We start from the raw sequence: 15,182 nt of genomic DNA on the forward strand, positions 1-15,182 counted from the left end.
TTCACCCGTATCCACCTATCACTTTCTCGGCTTTGCCCCACCTCTCTTTTTCGGCTTTCTTCCCCTTTCTCCATCAGTCTGGTGAAGGGTCCCAGCCTGAAAAGTTTCTGTTCCCTTCATGCTGCCTGGGCACTCCAGCACTTTGCGATTGTAATTGATTTTATTAGCCGTATAAAAACGAAACAAGTATGTAAATCAAATGTGGAATGTGGAATTCATACCAAAAATGCAACGAAAAACATGCAACCTCATGAAAATTTAACATAAACATCCATCATAGCGGCTCCTCCACATTCCTCTTATCTTCTTTCATCCTTTTTCTCCTGCGGTCGGGGAAGTCGAACCATCTGCGGTCGGGGGATTGAAGATCCCGCAGCTGGCGATCGAAGCTCCTATGGCTGGGAGCTCCCGAATCCGGTCCCTAACCAGGGACTGCGAGCTCCACAATGTTAAGTACGCAGGCTCCCACGGTTGGAGCTTCCGAGGTCGATCCCTGGCAAGGGTACCGCCAGCTCTAAGATGTTAAATCCGCAGGTTCCCTCGGTTGGAAGCTCCCAAGGTCGATGCACAGCAAGAGGCCGCCAGCTCTGTGATGTTAGGCTGCAGTGCAGACGGAGATACGATAAGGAAAAAGTCGCATCTCCGTCGAGGAGAGAGATAAAAAAGTTTCCCCCACTCCCCCTCAAATTACAAATCCAAAGATACACTAAAACAACATTTAACTACAGATTAAAAAACAACAAAGAGAGAGAGGGACGAAACAGATTACATTGCTCATATTACATTGTTATAGTTTGTTAAACAATATTCACCAACCATTGAGCACCCGTTTGTTTGTTTCCATTTTGTTCTTGGTCAAGATTTGTGGTGCAGTAGTGAAGCAGTAAAATGGTGAACACTGCCCAGTCCATCACAGGTTCTGACCTCGCCACCATCAAAGGGATTTACTGGAGTCATTGCCTTTTTGAGGCAGCGAACATCATCAGGGATGCACAACACCCTGGCCACACTCTCATTTCACTCCTGCCATCGTGAAGAAGATATACAAGCCAGAAAACCGTAAGGTGCAGAATCAGGCAGTTTCTTTCCGACCGTCATTAAGTTATTAAACACTACAACCTCCAAATAAGCTTCTGAATACATGGGCTTGGAGGCATTCATTTTGTCTTTTTACACTATTATTGTTTGTTTGTTTTTATGTTTATGTGTGTGTGTGTATATATGTGTGCGTGTGTGCACATACACTGAGCTTTTTTCTCGTTTATTATATTGTTTACAGAGTACTATGTTTACATATTCTGTTGTGCTGCTGCAAGTAACTTGACTCACAGCTCCAGGGATCTAGATTCAATCTTGACCTCAAGCACTATCTATACTGAGTTTACATGTTCTTTCTGTGACCACCTGGTCTTACAGTTTTCCTCCCTAATCCCAAAGATGTGCTGCAGCTGTATATGCTGCTGTAAATTTCCTTTTGGTGTTGGTTAATGGCAAAAAGAATCAACAGAAAATTGATCCAATGTTTGAGTGAATAAAGCCCGGAGTACAGACCAATAAGGAGAATGAGATTGGGACTAATGGGATTGCTTCCCTGGGAATAAGCACAGTTCCTAGATACATTTCCTCGTTATCCCCCAAAAATTGCAGAAGATTAGTCAAGCATGATTTACAAAGGGGAAATCATGCTTGATTAATCTTCTGAATTTTTTTTGAGGATGTAATTAGGAAAATGGACAAGGGAGAGCCAGTGGATGTAGTGTACCTGGACTTTCAGAAAGCCTTCGATAAGGTCCCACATAGGAGATTAGTGTGAAAAATTAGAGCACATGATATTGGGAGTAGGGTATTGACATGGATAGAAAATTGGTTGGCAGACAGGACACAAAGAGTAGGGAATAACGGGTCCCTTTCAGAATGGCAAGCAGTGACTAGTGGGGTACCGCAAGGCTCTGTGCTGGGACCGCAGCTATTTACAATATACATTTAGACATATACAATGATTTAGATGAAGGGATTAAAAGTAACATTAGCAAATTTGCAGATGACACAAAGCTGGGTGGCAGTGTGAACTGTGAGGAGGATGCTATGAGGATGCAGGGCGACTTGGACAGGTTGGGTGAGTGGGCAGATGCATGGCAGATGCAGTTTAATGTGGATAAAAGTGAGGTTATCCACTTTGGAGGCAAGAACAGGAAGACTGATTATTATCTGAACTGTCAAGTTAGGAAAAGGGGAAGTGCAAGATCTGGGGGTCCTTGTTCATCAGTCACTGAAAGTAAGCATGCAGGTACAGCAGGAAGTGAAGAAAGCTAATGGCATGTTGGCCTTCATAACAAGATGAGTTAAGTATAGGAGCAAAGAGGTCCTTCTGCAGCTATACAGGGCCCTATTGAGACCACATCTGGAGTATTGTGTGCAGTTTTCCTCTCCAAATTTGAGGAAGGACATTCTTCCTATTGAGGGAGTGCAGCATAGGTTAACAAGGTTAATTCTCGTGATGGCAGGACTGTCATGCGTTGATAGAATGTTGCGACTGGGCTTGTATACACAGGAATTTAGAAGTATGAGAGGGGATCTTATTTAATCATATAAGATTGTTAAGGGATTGGACACGCTAGAGGCAGGAAACATGTTCCCGATGTTGGGGGAGTCTCAGAACCAGGGGCCACAGTTTGAGAATAAGGGTAGGCCATTTAGAACGGAGACAAGGACTTTTTTTGTCACCCAGACAGTTGTGAATCTGTGGAATTCTCTGCCTCAGAAGGTAGTGCAGGCCAATTCACTGGATGCTTTCAAGAGGGAGTTAGATGGAGCTCTTAAAGATAGCGGAGTCACGGGATATGGGGAGAAGGCAGGAACGGGGTACTGATTGTGGATGATCAGCCATGATCACAGTGAATGGCAGTGCTGGCTCGAAGGGCCGAATGGCCTACTCCTGCACCTATTGTCTAACCAATAGATCTGACGGCCTCCTGTGTTATTACAAATTGTAGAAACACTGCTGTTACATGAGTTATGATTATTTTCTGTTATTGGCAATATAAGTGTTTGGTTGCAACATGATACCGGAGTGTGCAAGAGATAATGATGGTTGTCACTTGCCGATCCCCACGCAGTGGGGTTTGTTACAATAGGTCTTGTATTGGCATTTGCTTGACTTGAAAAACATGCTTGTACCTACTGTACAGGCTCACAGTGTGGGGGGGAAGGGGAAGGGGAAGGGGGAAGGTGCAGGCAGCATGCTAACACCCACTCACATGCAAAGGCTTTCAGACTTTTAAAATTACTTTTAACCGATGAAACGGAATGATAATCAAAGCTCAACACAAAATGATGGAGTAACTCAACGGGACAGGCAGCATCTCTGGAGAGACGGAATGGGGGTCGTTTTGGGTCACTACCCTTCTTCAGAATCAAAGCTCCACTGATTAAATAAACCAAGTTCTAACACTGGAATCTTCTATTCTAAATGTTACAGCATTTTCAACCTTTGAAGGGTCCTGATCCAAAAGACCATCTGTCCACTTTCCTCAACAACCTCACAGATGCTGCCTGACCCACTATGTTCCTCCAGCAGTTTGTGTTTTGGTCATCAGTTTAGTTCTGTTTCTAATAATACTATAACAATATTTTGAGTATAGAATATAATTCAACATTTTTGCTGTCTGTAAAAAATCCAAACATTAAGGAAACATGGTGCTGCTGTAAGATTACAGTCTGTAATTGGGAAATAAAATCAGCTACGCTATCAAATAGCTGAACTTACAGAAAATGTTTGATTGCTTTTGAGATGCATTAGGGATTTTGAGATGCACAAAGATGTTACCATTGTCACTGGCTTGTATGGAATTGAAAGAGGCTGTATTAAATTAAGAGGAGCCTAGATAGAATAGATATGAAGAGGCTATTTACTTTGACAGAGGTGTCAAAAACCAGAGAGCATAGACTTAAAGTAGTTGGTTGAGGAAATAAGAAGGGGGATAAGATAAAATATTTCCACCCAGAAGATGATCAGCATGCAGAACTCAATTCCTTAAAGGCAGGCGGTCACAGACATTTAGACAGCTTTTGGATGTATCTTTGAAGGACTAGAAATTGGAATCAGGCCAGAGGGCATGGACACAATGCGCCAAATGGCTTTTCACTGTGCCATAACTTTTCTGAGATTCCGTGGTATATAAAATAGTAAGATTAAACGAGAACTTACCAGTTTGAAGTTTGATCTTTATTTTATGAGGAGTAACGTTGAGGGAATACGTGAAGAAACCCCGCTAGGACGCATGCGTGTCATTCTTCAAAGCAGCGGTGTGGAATCACAGATAACTATAATGACTAAACATAGTAAGATTAGAGAGAGATACCAGTTGAGTATATGATCAAGGGTGGGAGCGGAGGGCACGTATTCCCTCAACGTTACTCCTCAGAAAATAAAGATCAAACTTCAAACTGGTAAGTTCTCGTTTAATCTTACTATTTTACTTCGGAGTCACGTGAGTGACTACGTGAAGATTTCAAAGCTCTGTGATTTCATGCCGTGGACGAGTCCATGACACACATCTGCCTTGGTATAGGGGAGAAATATTTTCGACATCCATACGGTATGTGGATGCAACAAACAATTTTATTAACAAAATAAATCATAAAACCCCGAATATTGATGGGGACAAATTATATTACAGAACTTAATATAGGTTTTGAAAAAGTTCCAGTTTCCTCCACTGGTTTATTATAAAATTTACGGAAAGTTCCTTCTGATGACCATCCTGCCGTTTTGAGGATCTGATCCAATGGAACATCCAACTTGTATGCTGCCGACGTAGCTGCAGCCCTGGTGGAGTGAGATTTGGTGTTGAATGGTAATGTGAGGTTCTAATATCATCTCCTGTACCAATGGGAACCATGGTTGGGTAGGCCAACCGGGTACTATTAAGATACCAGACGCAGAGTCTTGTCTTATCTTACTTAGTACCCGACTGATGAGGCAAAAGGGAGGGAATGCATAAAAGAACAATTTCCCCCAATGCAGCAAAAAAGCATCTGTAGCTGCTGCCCCAGGGTCTGGTTCCCATGATACATATTTTGGCACTTGGTGGTTAAGCCTGGATGCGAATAGATCGACATCTGGTGTTCCGTATCGTGCTGTAATTTCAGCAAAAACATTTTTGTCCAACATCCATTCGATGTTCTCATTGAATTTGCGTGACCTGGTGTCTGCCACTAAGTTTTGTCTACCTGGTAAGTAGGTAGCTGATATCCAAATTCCTCTGTGGATACACCATTGCCAGATCTTGTTTGCCAGATTGTCACATGATGTCGATTTGTTTCCACCCATGTGGTTGATGTATGCTACCACAGTGGTGTTATCAATTTGTAATCTTATATGCTGGTGAGATAACCCTAAGCAATATGACTTAAGGCCGTGAAAAGCTCCCAACATTTCTAAGTAATTTATGCCCAAAGTGTGTAGCAATGATGACTCCTGTTCATTCCATCTCCCACCACAGCTGGTGATGGAATCCGTGGCACCCCATCCGAGAGCACTAGCATCCGTTTGTAGTGTGATAGACGGATTGCTGATAATGATTGGATTGGAACAATGCCTAATGTTTTCTTTCCACCATTGTAGTTCTAGTATGGCTTCTTTTGGTAGTTCCATAGGCCTATCAAAATGACCTCCATTGTATTTTAGAGATCTTATTTTTGCCCTTTGTAAATTCTGATAATATAAGGGTCCGAATTGTGCAGCTGGAAAGGCTGCTATTATCTTGCCAATCATTCTCGCCACCTGTCTAATAGATGGTTTTCTTGTGTCAATGATTTTGCCGCAATCCTCCTCGAAGGCTATTGCTTTGTCTTGTGGCAAAGCCACGGACATAAGAACTGAGTTAATGGTAAATCCCAAGAAATCCATTGTTGTTGAAGGTTTCAATTTAGATTTAATTGGATGGATAATGAATCCTAGGCTTTCAAATAATTGTATAGTGGCTGTTATTGTTAATTCTGCTTGTTTTAACCTTTTGCCCAATATAAGTATATCATCCAAGTAAGCCATCACAATGTGTTTATGTTCACGTAGGAAAGCTAAGGCTGGTTTTAATATTTTGGTAAATAACCTAGGTGCAGAAGTAAGCCCATTTGGTAATGCTCTGTGTTGATCCATCCAATTAAATTTCAAATAACGTCTGTGGTCACCTGTTATGGGTACTGAATAGTAAGCATCTTTTAAATCAATGCTTGCCATATAGTAACCTTTGGAGATTAATAGTTTAGCAGTAGCAAAGGTTTCCATTTTGAAATGAATATATTTTACAAAAACATTCAAATTACTCAAATCTATGATGATGCGGCAACCACCATCTTTCTTATGTTTAATAAAAATGTTGGACACGAATTCTAAAGGTTCGTGTTGGGTTTGTTCAATTATCCCCAGTTTATGGAGTCTCTGCAGTTCAGCATGTGCTTTTGCTTTATCTTCGCCGTTAAGCCTGAACACTCTGTTCGGTACATGCTGGACTGGAGGATTACGTGGTTGTAAGAACTCTATCGTATATCCCTGGATACTGCTTAGGATATAAGTATCTGATGTCAACTTATACCATGCATCCAGAAAAAAGTGTAATCTGCCACCAACACCCATGCTATCGTTAATAAGTAAGGGACCAGACCCACCTACCTCTATGGTTACCAGTGGTCTTATTTCTTCCCTTGTCCCCGAGGACATTGAGGCCAGAAACAGGGTAAAAAAATGTTTAACTACATGTCTTAAGAGTCTATTAAACAAATGCAAATCACATTCTTAACAACTCCGACATTCTGTACAGAGATCTTCAAAGGCAACTGTCTTGATTTGTGTTGTAGATGGGTGCATCTTCCACGAGGGCCGGCCTGGGCCATGTCCTAAAAAAGACCGCTGTTGAATTGGTCTTGCCCTCGACTGTTCTCCGGAGTAGTCCTTGCGACCCATGAGTGCATAGGGGTGGTACTTCTGGGGGTAGCGTTTGGTAGCTTTTATAATTCCCAGGGCTTTGGATTCTTCGTCCAAATCTTTTACCTGTTTTGGTAGGTCCCCTCCAAACAGGTAAGTCTTTTCGGTGGTTGTTTCTGTTCTGCATAATCCCGCAAATTTTGGGTCTAGTACCGGCTGTATACGCTTCTTTCTGATATTATTCAGTTCATATTGGGTATTGCAGAAGAGGGCGAGGGCATCTTTGTGGTGTTGACTCATATCTTCCTCATCCAAGGTTCGTGTGAATGCCGTTATCCCTGCGGTGAGGGTTTTCAGTACTTTTTGTAGTAAGACATCCCTGGTCCTGATGCTTGCTCCTACATGCTTCCAAATACATGCGTTCACGGTTGGGACATTAAGGGATTTACAGTTTCCAGGTTGCAAGTGACGCCCCATGGTGTCAATTAGGGCTTGTCCCTGTAGCTGGTTCATGGACATGTAATTAACACTTGCCGCTAACCTGGCTTTTAAATCATCCCCTGTGAGTTCTGGCTTCGCGAACTGAGCCACCATTTCAAGTAAGTTGCCACTTACTCCTTGCACTGAGTTGTCCATCAGTTCCTGTTCAGGGTCAGTCCAAATCTGCCCCGCTATGCTGTCCTGGGAGGCAATAGACGCTGAATACAGCCCTGAATAAGGTACTGCAAAGGGGCTGAATGTCTGCCCAGTAGAGCCAGACCCCCTCTGGAGTATTGCCTCCATCAGCCGCTCCATTTTCGTCCAGTGCTCTCGGGCACTTGCGGCTTGTCCTGGACCAGCTGCCGCTCCAACGCGGTACAGAGCTTTCGAGCGCTGCCCGCTCGTGGTCGCTGGCCCCGCAGCTCAAACGCGTTCCAGTGATCTCGGTCACTGGTCGCTTGCTGCTCCTCCAATTCCTTCAGCCCCACAGGCCCCTTAGCGTAGGTGGCGTGGGGCTGTTCGAAATCCGAGTCGTCCGAAAGAACGGCTCGGTCGGTTTTACGTTTAGCCTTTCCACCCGCCGGTGGTGAGGCTAACTTCAGCACAGGTGCTCCCGACAATGGAGACAGCCCTGCCGTCTGCCGCTGCTGGCTGCCCGTTCCTGCATGGCTCTCCCCCGCCAGCTTTTTTGCAGCTTTGGTCTGTCTTCTGTCCATCCTAGAGGTAAGAAAAACGTAGATCTCTTACCTGTCTTCGCTGGTTTTATACACCAGCCCTTTAGGAGGAATGTCCTTCCTCCATCGAAATGACTCGTGCAATGCGTGTAGCGTAATGACACGCATGCGTCCTAGCAGGGCTTCTTCACGTAGTCACTCACGTGACTCCGAAGTAAAATTTTAGTCAAAGTTACCAAAACTCCCATAAACTGGTGTGGGAGGAGAGTGATGTAGTACAGAGTTGTGCAATGTAATGTAAATAACATCGGGATAGGATGGCTGTTAGGACAAGATAAGTACTTGAATTTTTCTTCTCAGACTCAAATCAAGCAGCAGAAGAAACTGGGATAGTTTTGGGCTTTTTGTAGTCGACTATTGTCAAAGTTCTATCTGAGAGCTCGGTGGCCAGGCCATTCCCCAACAACGTATGAGTTGTAGAAAATGAAACCAAGTAAATGTGAGTGGAAATTACTGTGCTGATTGAAATGCATGTGACTTTCATCAGCTGTGACAAGGTGCTTTTAACCAAAGCAGTTACCAGCAGGAAGTCAGGGGTCTTTACCCGGTTAGTGTTCATCTAGTGAAGGCCATTCAACAAACACAATCTGGGGACTATATTCGTATCCCAGTCATAACTTTGCTCAATAACAAGGAGAGCCTTTCCAACGAGAAATAAAGTGGAGAAACTAGCCAAACTAGTTGATTGTATGTTAGCTAATCACAGGGCAGCATGAGCTCACAGGTACTTTGATCAATGTTCGCGGGGATGAAATTCTCGACCGCTCAGAACTGTGGATGCAGTCACTAAGAGTGATTGAATTTTGGGCACTTGGGGACTCGGGGATTGGGCAGATGGGCAGACTTGAGCCGGAAGGATAGTGGCAATTTTAATGAATGGTTGCGCAGGCTGAAAAGGCCAAATGATCTCCTACTGCTCTCATTTCTTATCATCTTATGAAAGAAAGGATTTTTTTAGTTTCTAACCGAATTCTGACTAGTGCAAGGAAGGAATTTGCAGTAAACTTGCAATCCTCTCAAAGTAATCTTAAGAATGAATTGTGAAAGAACGCTTTTAATGTTTAATGTACAGATGATCATGAGAGTGGGCCTGACCACACACACCACAGACTTCAGCCAGTTGGCATTCCTGTTGATTTCAGTGGCCCCTATAACACTAAATTAATTTGGTGCCAGGAAATCCTACAGCAGGGCATGCTTCAGCACATCGCCTCCCTTTTTTTCTTTTGATTTGCCTTTCTGTTTTTAGTTTGCAGTTGTGCGGAGAGAAGTAAACACGGCCTCCCGTTGTAAAATGATGGCCTGCATCACGATCACCGATATGGACACCGGGACCAGCCCACTCCAAAACGGAAACCTACATCAGAGCCCATGCGCCCCGAAGCAGGCTGGAACAGGGCTGAAGGTTAATTTTTACCCTATCCCTGGCAAACCCGAGAACAACTGCCTAACATTGCCACCGGGCGAATATGTTGCGGAGGAGATCTGTGTGACTGCTGCCAAAGCCTGTGGTGAGTAAGGTTTTGATGTTTTTCCTGCACATACTTGCACAACATTTTTGCTTCATTAGATTGGGTTTCTTTAATAGCACTAATAAAAGGTTTGCTGGTTGTAATCGACTTGCTAGTGCGTCTCTCAGAAGCAACCTTTGCTGGGGGAAGATTGTATATTCCAATGTTGTAAATTCAGAATGAATCTTTACCAACAGCCTAACATTTGTTGTCAAGAACAAAGACTCCCATAACACAGTCCTGATTAGCACACATCAGTCACTCTGTGACAGAGGTATTGTACCAGAGGGCTTTATCAGACCATATAGATCTGTCACTGCAAAACACAGGAATAGTTTTGCCACTGTATAATGTGGGTACGGGTCTGCCAATATAAACACTGGTACAGTAATGGTGAGTATGAGAATGTCATGGAATATGAGTGGCACACAAGACTGGTGGCTGTGGGTCTGTCATTGAATAACACTGGGGTTGAGTAGGGGTACAGGTCTGTAACTGGGGGTACAGGGTTATCACTATAACACATACACAGTAATGGAAGACACAGGTCTGTCATTTATAGCACGGGGTATGGTACTGTTGAGACATATCTGTCGCAATATAATTCCAAGGCACAGTATTGTACAATGGTGCAGTATAATACTGGTGGTTGCAGATCTGTGACTTTAGGGCACTGGAGTATGGTGCTGGTGGCCACAGGTCTGACACAGTATAACGTTGGGCACATTTATAGTGAGGACAGGTCTCTTTCTGCATCTGCCACTTTGTAACGGAGTATGGTGTTGATGGGGCTGGGTCTGTCACTGCATAACATGGGTGAACAGCATGGAAGGGTGTTGGTCTCTTTCTGGCACTAACTATTATGTTAATGAGCTCTTTTAAAGATTGTAACAGGCATACTCAAAGCAAACTTAATACTAGCAATATTAGTGAAAGGCTTGGATAGAGTGGATGTGGAGAGGATGGATTCAATAATGGGAGAGTCTAGGGCTAGAGGTCATAGCCTCAGAATGAAAGGACTTTTGTTTTTGGAAGAAGATGAGGAGAAATTTCTTTTCAGTCGGAGGGTGGTAAATCTGTGGAGTTCTTTGCCACAGAAGGCTGTAGAGGCCGTCAGTGGATATTTTTAAGGCAGAGATAGATAGATAGATTCTTGATTAGTACAGGTGTCAGAGGTTATGGCGAGATGGCAGTAGAATGGGGTTAGGAGGAAGAGTGGGGTTAGATCGGCCATGATTGAATGGCAGACTAGACAATGGGCCAAATGGCCTAATTCTACTCCTATCATTTATGACCTTACGACCTTATATTGGGTTGTAAAATCCTTTAATTTCCCATCTATGCCCCAGCCTCTCTCCTTGAATTTACTCTTGTGGGCGACAGGAACCTGAGGGATTTTCAGATAAAGTAGATGCTAGAAAGTTCAGTGGTTATTGATGGTGGACATTGTGGGTGGGGGAATTATCCAGCTTCCTGACTTATGGGAGTGGGAAAGGTGTGCCCTCTGAGAAAGTGTGAACAGTTAGCTTTCTAAAAAATACTTGTTTTTATACGTTTCCAAATGGCCAGGAGCGTGGTTTCGAGTTTATTTCTGAATGTATTCTACCTCAGAGACCACAGTATCTTGGTGACTCTTGGCTCCTGATCAAAAATCTCAAATAAAAGCCCTCTCCTCTCATCAATCAACAGGAGCTTCAAGTGTGTTTAAAGTGGTATTGGGCGATAAACTCAATATGGTGGTTCAACGGGTCGTGCAGCTGTGTCGCAGCTCCAGTGACCTGGGTTAATACCAAATTCATCTAATGTAGCCTTGTAGCCATGGGGGCGTCTGAACTTGTGGCTCCAAATGAATGGCCCAGAAACTGGCTGGTTGTCCAGTAACTTAACCACTGCATTAGCACCATAAGGGATCCTTCCGACCAGAGCCAACCATGGCTAATCTGGTTCTGATGCAAGCCAGCTACAGCTCATTGCCAGCTAGCCCACAACCAACAATGGAACATTTTCTTGATCATTTTTAGTTTTTGCATATCTTGCATTCGTTTGTTTTATATCCTGCTATATCACCGTATATATCTCTCGATTCCCTGTCTCCTGACTCTCAGTCTGCAGTAGGGTCTCAACCTGAAACATTATCTTTTCTCCAGAGATGCTGCCTGACCCACTGAGTTACTCCAACTTTTTCCATCTATCTCCAGCCTGAGATAACCTTGGCCAATCCAAACTTGGTCTCAGCCAACCATAGCCAATCCGAATTTGACCTCGGCCAACTGCAACCAATCCAAACTCCATTTGAATCAAACACTGCATCCAAATCAAATCCCATCCACGACTGGCCTCTATTTGAGTTTAGTTTATTGTCAGGTGCACCGAGGTACAGTGAAAAGCATTTGTTGTGTGCTAATGTTGTTAACCTGCAGATGTTCTACCAATCGGTGGTAGCCAGTGCCCACTTCTTCGCTGCCATGTGCCGGGGCAGCAGGGCAAAGGCCGCGGACACCAATAGAATTAACAAACTCATCAGGAAGGCTGGCTCCGTCCTGGGGGTGAAGTTGGGTTCATGGGAGATGGTCTTGGAGGGGAGAATGCTCCTCAAACTGCGGAGCATCCTGGACCATACAGCTCACCCCCTCGATGACACACTGGACAACCTGAGGAGTACATTCAGCAACAGACTGGTTCCACCAATATGCAGGACAGAACGCCACAGAAGATCCTTCTTCCCTGTGGCTATCAAACTGTACAACTCCTCCCCCTTCTGTCGGGGGGTAGACTGAGACTGAGACTGACTCCTCCCCCCATCCCCCCTCCCCCATCCTTTCCACGCGTCAATTTAATTTAATATTTGATGTATTTGGTGTTTTTATGACTGTTGGCAGATCAATTTCCCTCCTGGGCTAAATAAAGTTCTATCAGTTATAGAGCCAATGAGTTATTGGTCACAACAGCGTGCTTAGGGGTGATATGCAACAGTGGTCTGGGAGGTGAACCTCACCATGAGGTAAATGGAGAGGAATTTAGATGCAAGGGTATGATTATAAACAGAAGTTAAAATAAGCTGAGATGAATTTCCAATTTTTTCTTTAGCTGTTGCTTTATGCAGCAGGATATTTCACAATGCACTTTAAAATGTCTGTCCCCTGTAGAATTTGGAATGGAAATACATGAATTTTGATTGCCATGTAGATTTGAGTAACACTGGATAGAGTTATGGCTGAATGCCCTTTCTCCCATTCTTAATATTACAGAGTGTGTTCCCAGTTCCTGGTACTATTCCAAGTCAACTTATTTTGGTTTTCTTTTAAATCTTGCCAGTAATGCTCACCAAGCTTCCATGTTTCCTTACAACAAAAAGCGAGACTATTTTGCTTATCTAGACTATGCCGGCTTTCAGTGCATTCCCATTTATCCTCTAATTTTTCCTGTAATCTGCCTAAATTTCCATCCACTCCTTCTTCCGATTCTACCTCTCACCTACACACTAGGAAAGTTTAATAATGACCAATTAATCTCGCATCTCCCACATTGTGATGTGCAAGGAAATCATAGAACAGAGAAAGCCCACAGGGTCATGGAAAGCATACATATTCCACACAGCTAGCACTGGAGGTTAGAATTGAATCCCGGGTTACTGGAGATATGAGGTAGCAGCACTGCTAACAGCACCACTGTGCCACTCATTCACAAGCATCCTAATTTTCAAAGTCAGAATCCTTATTGGATTGATGAAGCTTATATCCCACTGCTGTGACTGTCCCTAGAAATGTTCTTAGATCTGCTTTGTCAAGTTGACCAGCTTTGTTATCTAGTAGAGTCATCTAAATCCAGTCAAAATTCCAGAATACAGTGAGGATTTTGCCAGTTGTGAAGAACTATCTCAATCCTTCCAACACACTGTCAGTCTCCCCAATGACTCTGGCATTTTTAGAGTCTCATCTTTGTTCAAATTTTGGAGCATCTGTTGGAAGAGTTGCATCTCAAGAGCTTCAACCCCAGTTAATTATCCCAAGAATTAAACAAGTAATTGGGCTTGTTACCTGATCCTGCAGATTTGCTAACACTTCTTGCTTCTACAGAGGTAACAGGTCACAAGAAATTCACTCTCATGGGGACAGAACGAGGAGATAGATCAATAGTAGCATCAGGGGCTGTTAACTGACTAATTGCTTGAGAATTTTCAAGACATTCTTCACTACTGACACCTTCTTGGCTGTACCATCTATCTACATAAAATTGCAATATCTCTTTGGGGAATTTACCAAGGCTTGGACTCTAACATGTCATTGAGAAGACAAGGAGCTCTGCTAGACCTCATGATGCTTTGCACAGTCCGCCAACAATAAACAGACCCAGGAACAGATGGGCACTTCCATGATCCTGACAGCCCCTTCTCCAGCGGTGAAAATGTCAGTAAGATATAGTGCACTTGTAGCTTTTTTTAAACTTTTTTTATTGCTGACCTAGACCCAAGGAATGATGCAAATACAAGTACACATCTCTGTTAATATCCCTGTCACTTTTTATGGATGTGTAACTTGACCGACTTATCTAAACCGTTACATGGTCTTTGAGAGGTACCAGTAGTGATGCCTCTGAAAATTGCTCTACATCAAGTTGGGAGGCTACTGTACCAACAATTGTGTTTTCATCAAAGCCAAGTCACCAGCATTGAAGTGATGGCTCAAATATTGCTGAATAAAGTTCTCTCCTTTTGCCAAACAGGTTTTATATTTGCAGCTCAGTCATTAGACATCCTTACACACTAATGGCATACTTTATAAAATGGAATTATAGGATGAACTAGGGGGTGGTTGCCTGCAAAGAAAAGGGAAATAAATCCTGAGCATTGGTCCCCCAAAATGGCAACCTTACAGTTTGTTGGTGGGATGAGTGAATCTTAGATGACCAATAGAATTACCTCAGTTCTATCAGTGAACTTTGCTGGTTGCAGTTGATGGATTGGCTACAGTCAGGAGGCTGAAGAAATTGTCATTGCAGTGTGTTGAAACTGGGGCCTCAGTTTAACAGCTTCTCTCAAAGATGCTGCCTCCAAATATACTGCTTTTTGTCCTCAGGTGTCCAGTGTGAGAGCAGAACTTAGGTCCTCAGGCTCACTTGAGTGTGTTACCAAGCTTTACAAGCTTCGAAAAGCATTGACACCAATTGTAGCTACTTTAATGTTTACTGAGTTGTGATCAGCCATCCTCGCACACACCTTTGAACATTACAGTAGATTTGTATGAGAAAACATAGATATCTAATGATGACATCTAGTTATGCAGTCCTGGTGTGAAGTTTCAGAAGTAAATATTAAACAAATGCAAATTATGATTGGTATCAATGCATCTATGGTGCCTTCCCTTCTTTAACAAATGGCTGATGGATAAGGATATACGTGCAAGGAGTTTCCCAGATCTAATTTTGATGTATTTTTTAAAAATAACGGAAAGAACAGTTATTACTGGTTTCGAGGAACTCTGTCTTTACTCATGGGAAAAATAACTAATGAGAGCCGATGAGTATTGCTCAAGC

The 15,182-nt window shown here is 43.2% G+C and overlaps 1 protein-coding gene across 4 annotated transcripts in view; it reads left to right on the forward strand.

Moving 5' to 3' along the window:
- jak2 (Janus kinase 2) overlaps positions 1-15,182 on the forward strand; it is a 246,701-nt gene that overhangs the window by 138,785 nt on the left and 92,734 nt on the right. For all 4 annotated transcript variants that reach the window (XM_033018234.1, XM_033018235.1, XM_033018233.1 and 1 more), the window contains one exon: positions 9,389-9,650. In XM_033018234.1, the coding sequence (XP_032874125.1) occupies positions 9,434-9,650 (217 nt within the window). In that variant the 5' untranslated portion in view covers positions 9,389-9,433. The remainder of the gene's footprint in view (positions 1-9,388; positions 9,651-15,182) is intronic.

Source organism: Amblyraja radiata, chromosome 3 (assembly GCF_010909765.2).
Source record: "Amblyraja radiata isolate CabotCenter1 chromosome 3, sAmbRad1.1.pri, whole genome shotgun sequence".
In the NCBI taxonomy this organism is placed as follows: Eukaryota; Metazoa; Chordata; class Chondrichthyes; order Rajiformes; family Rajidae; genus Amblyraja; species Amblyraja radiata.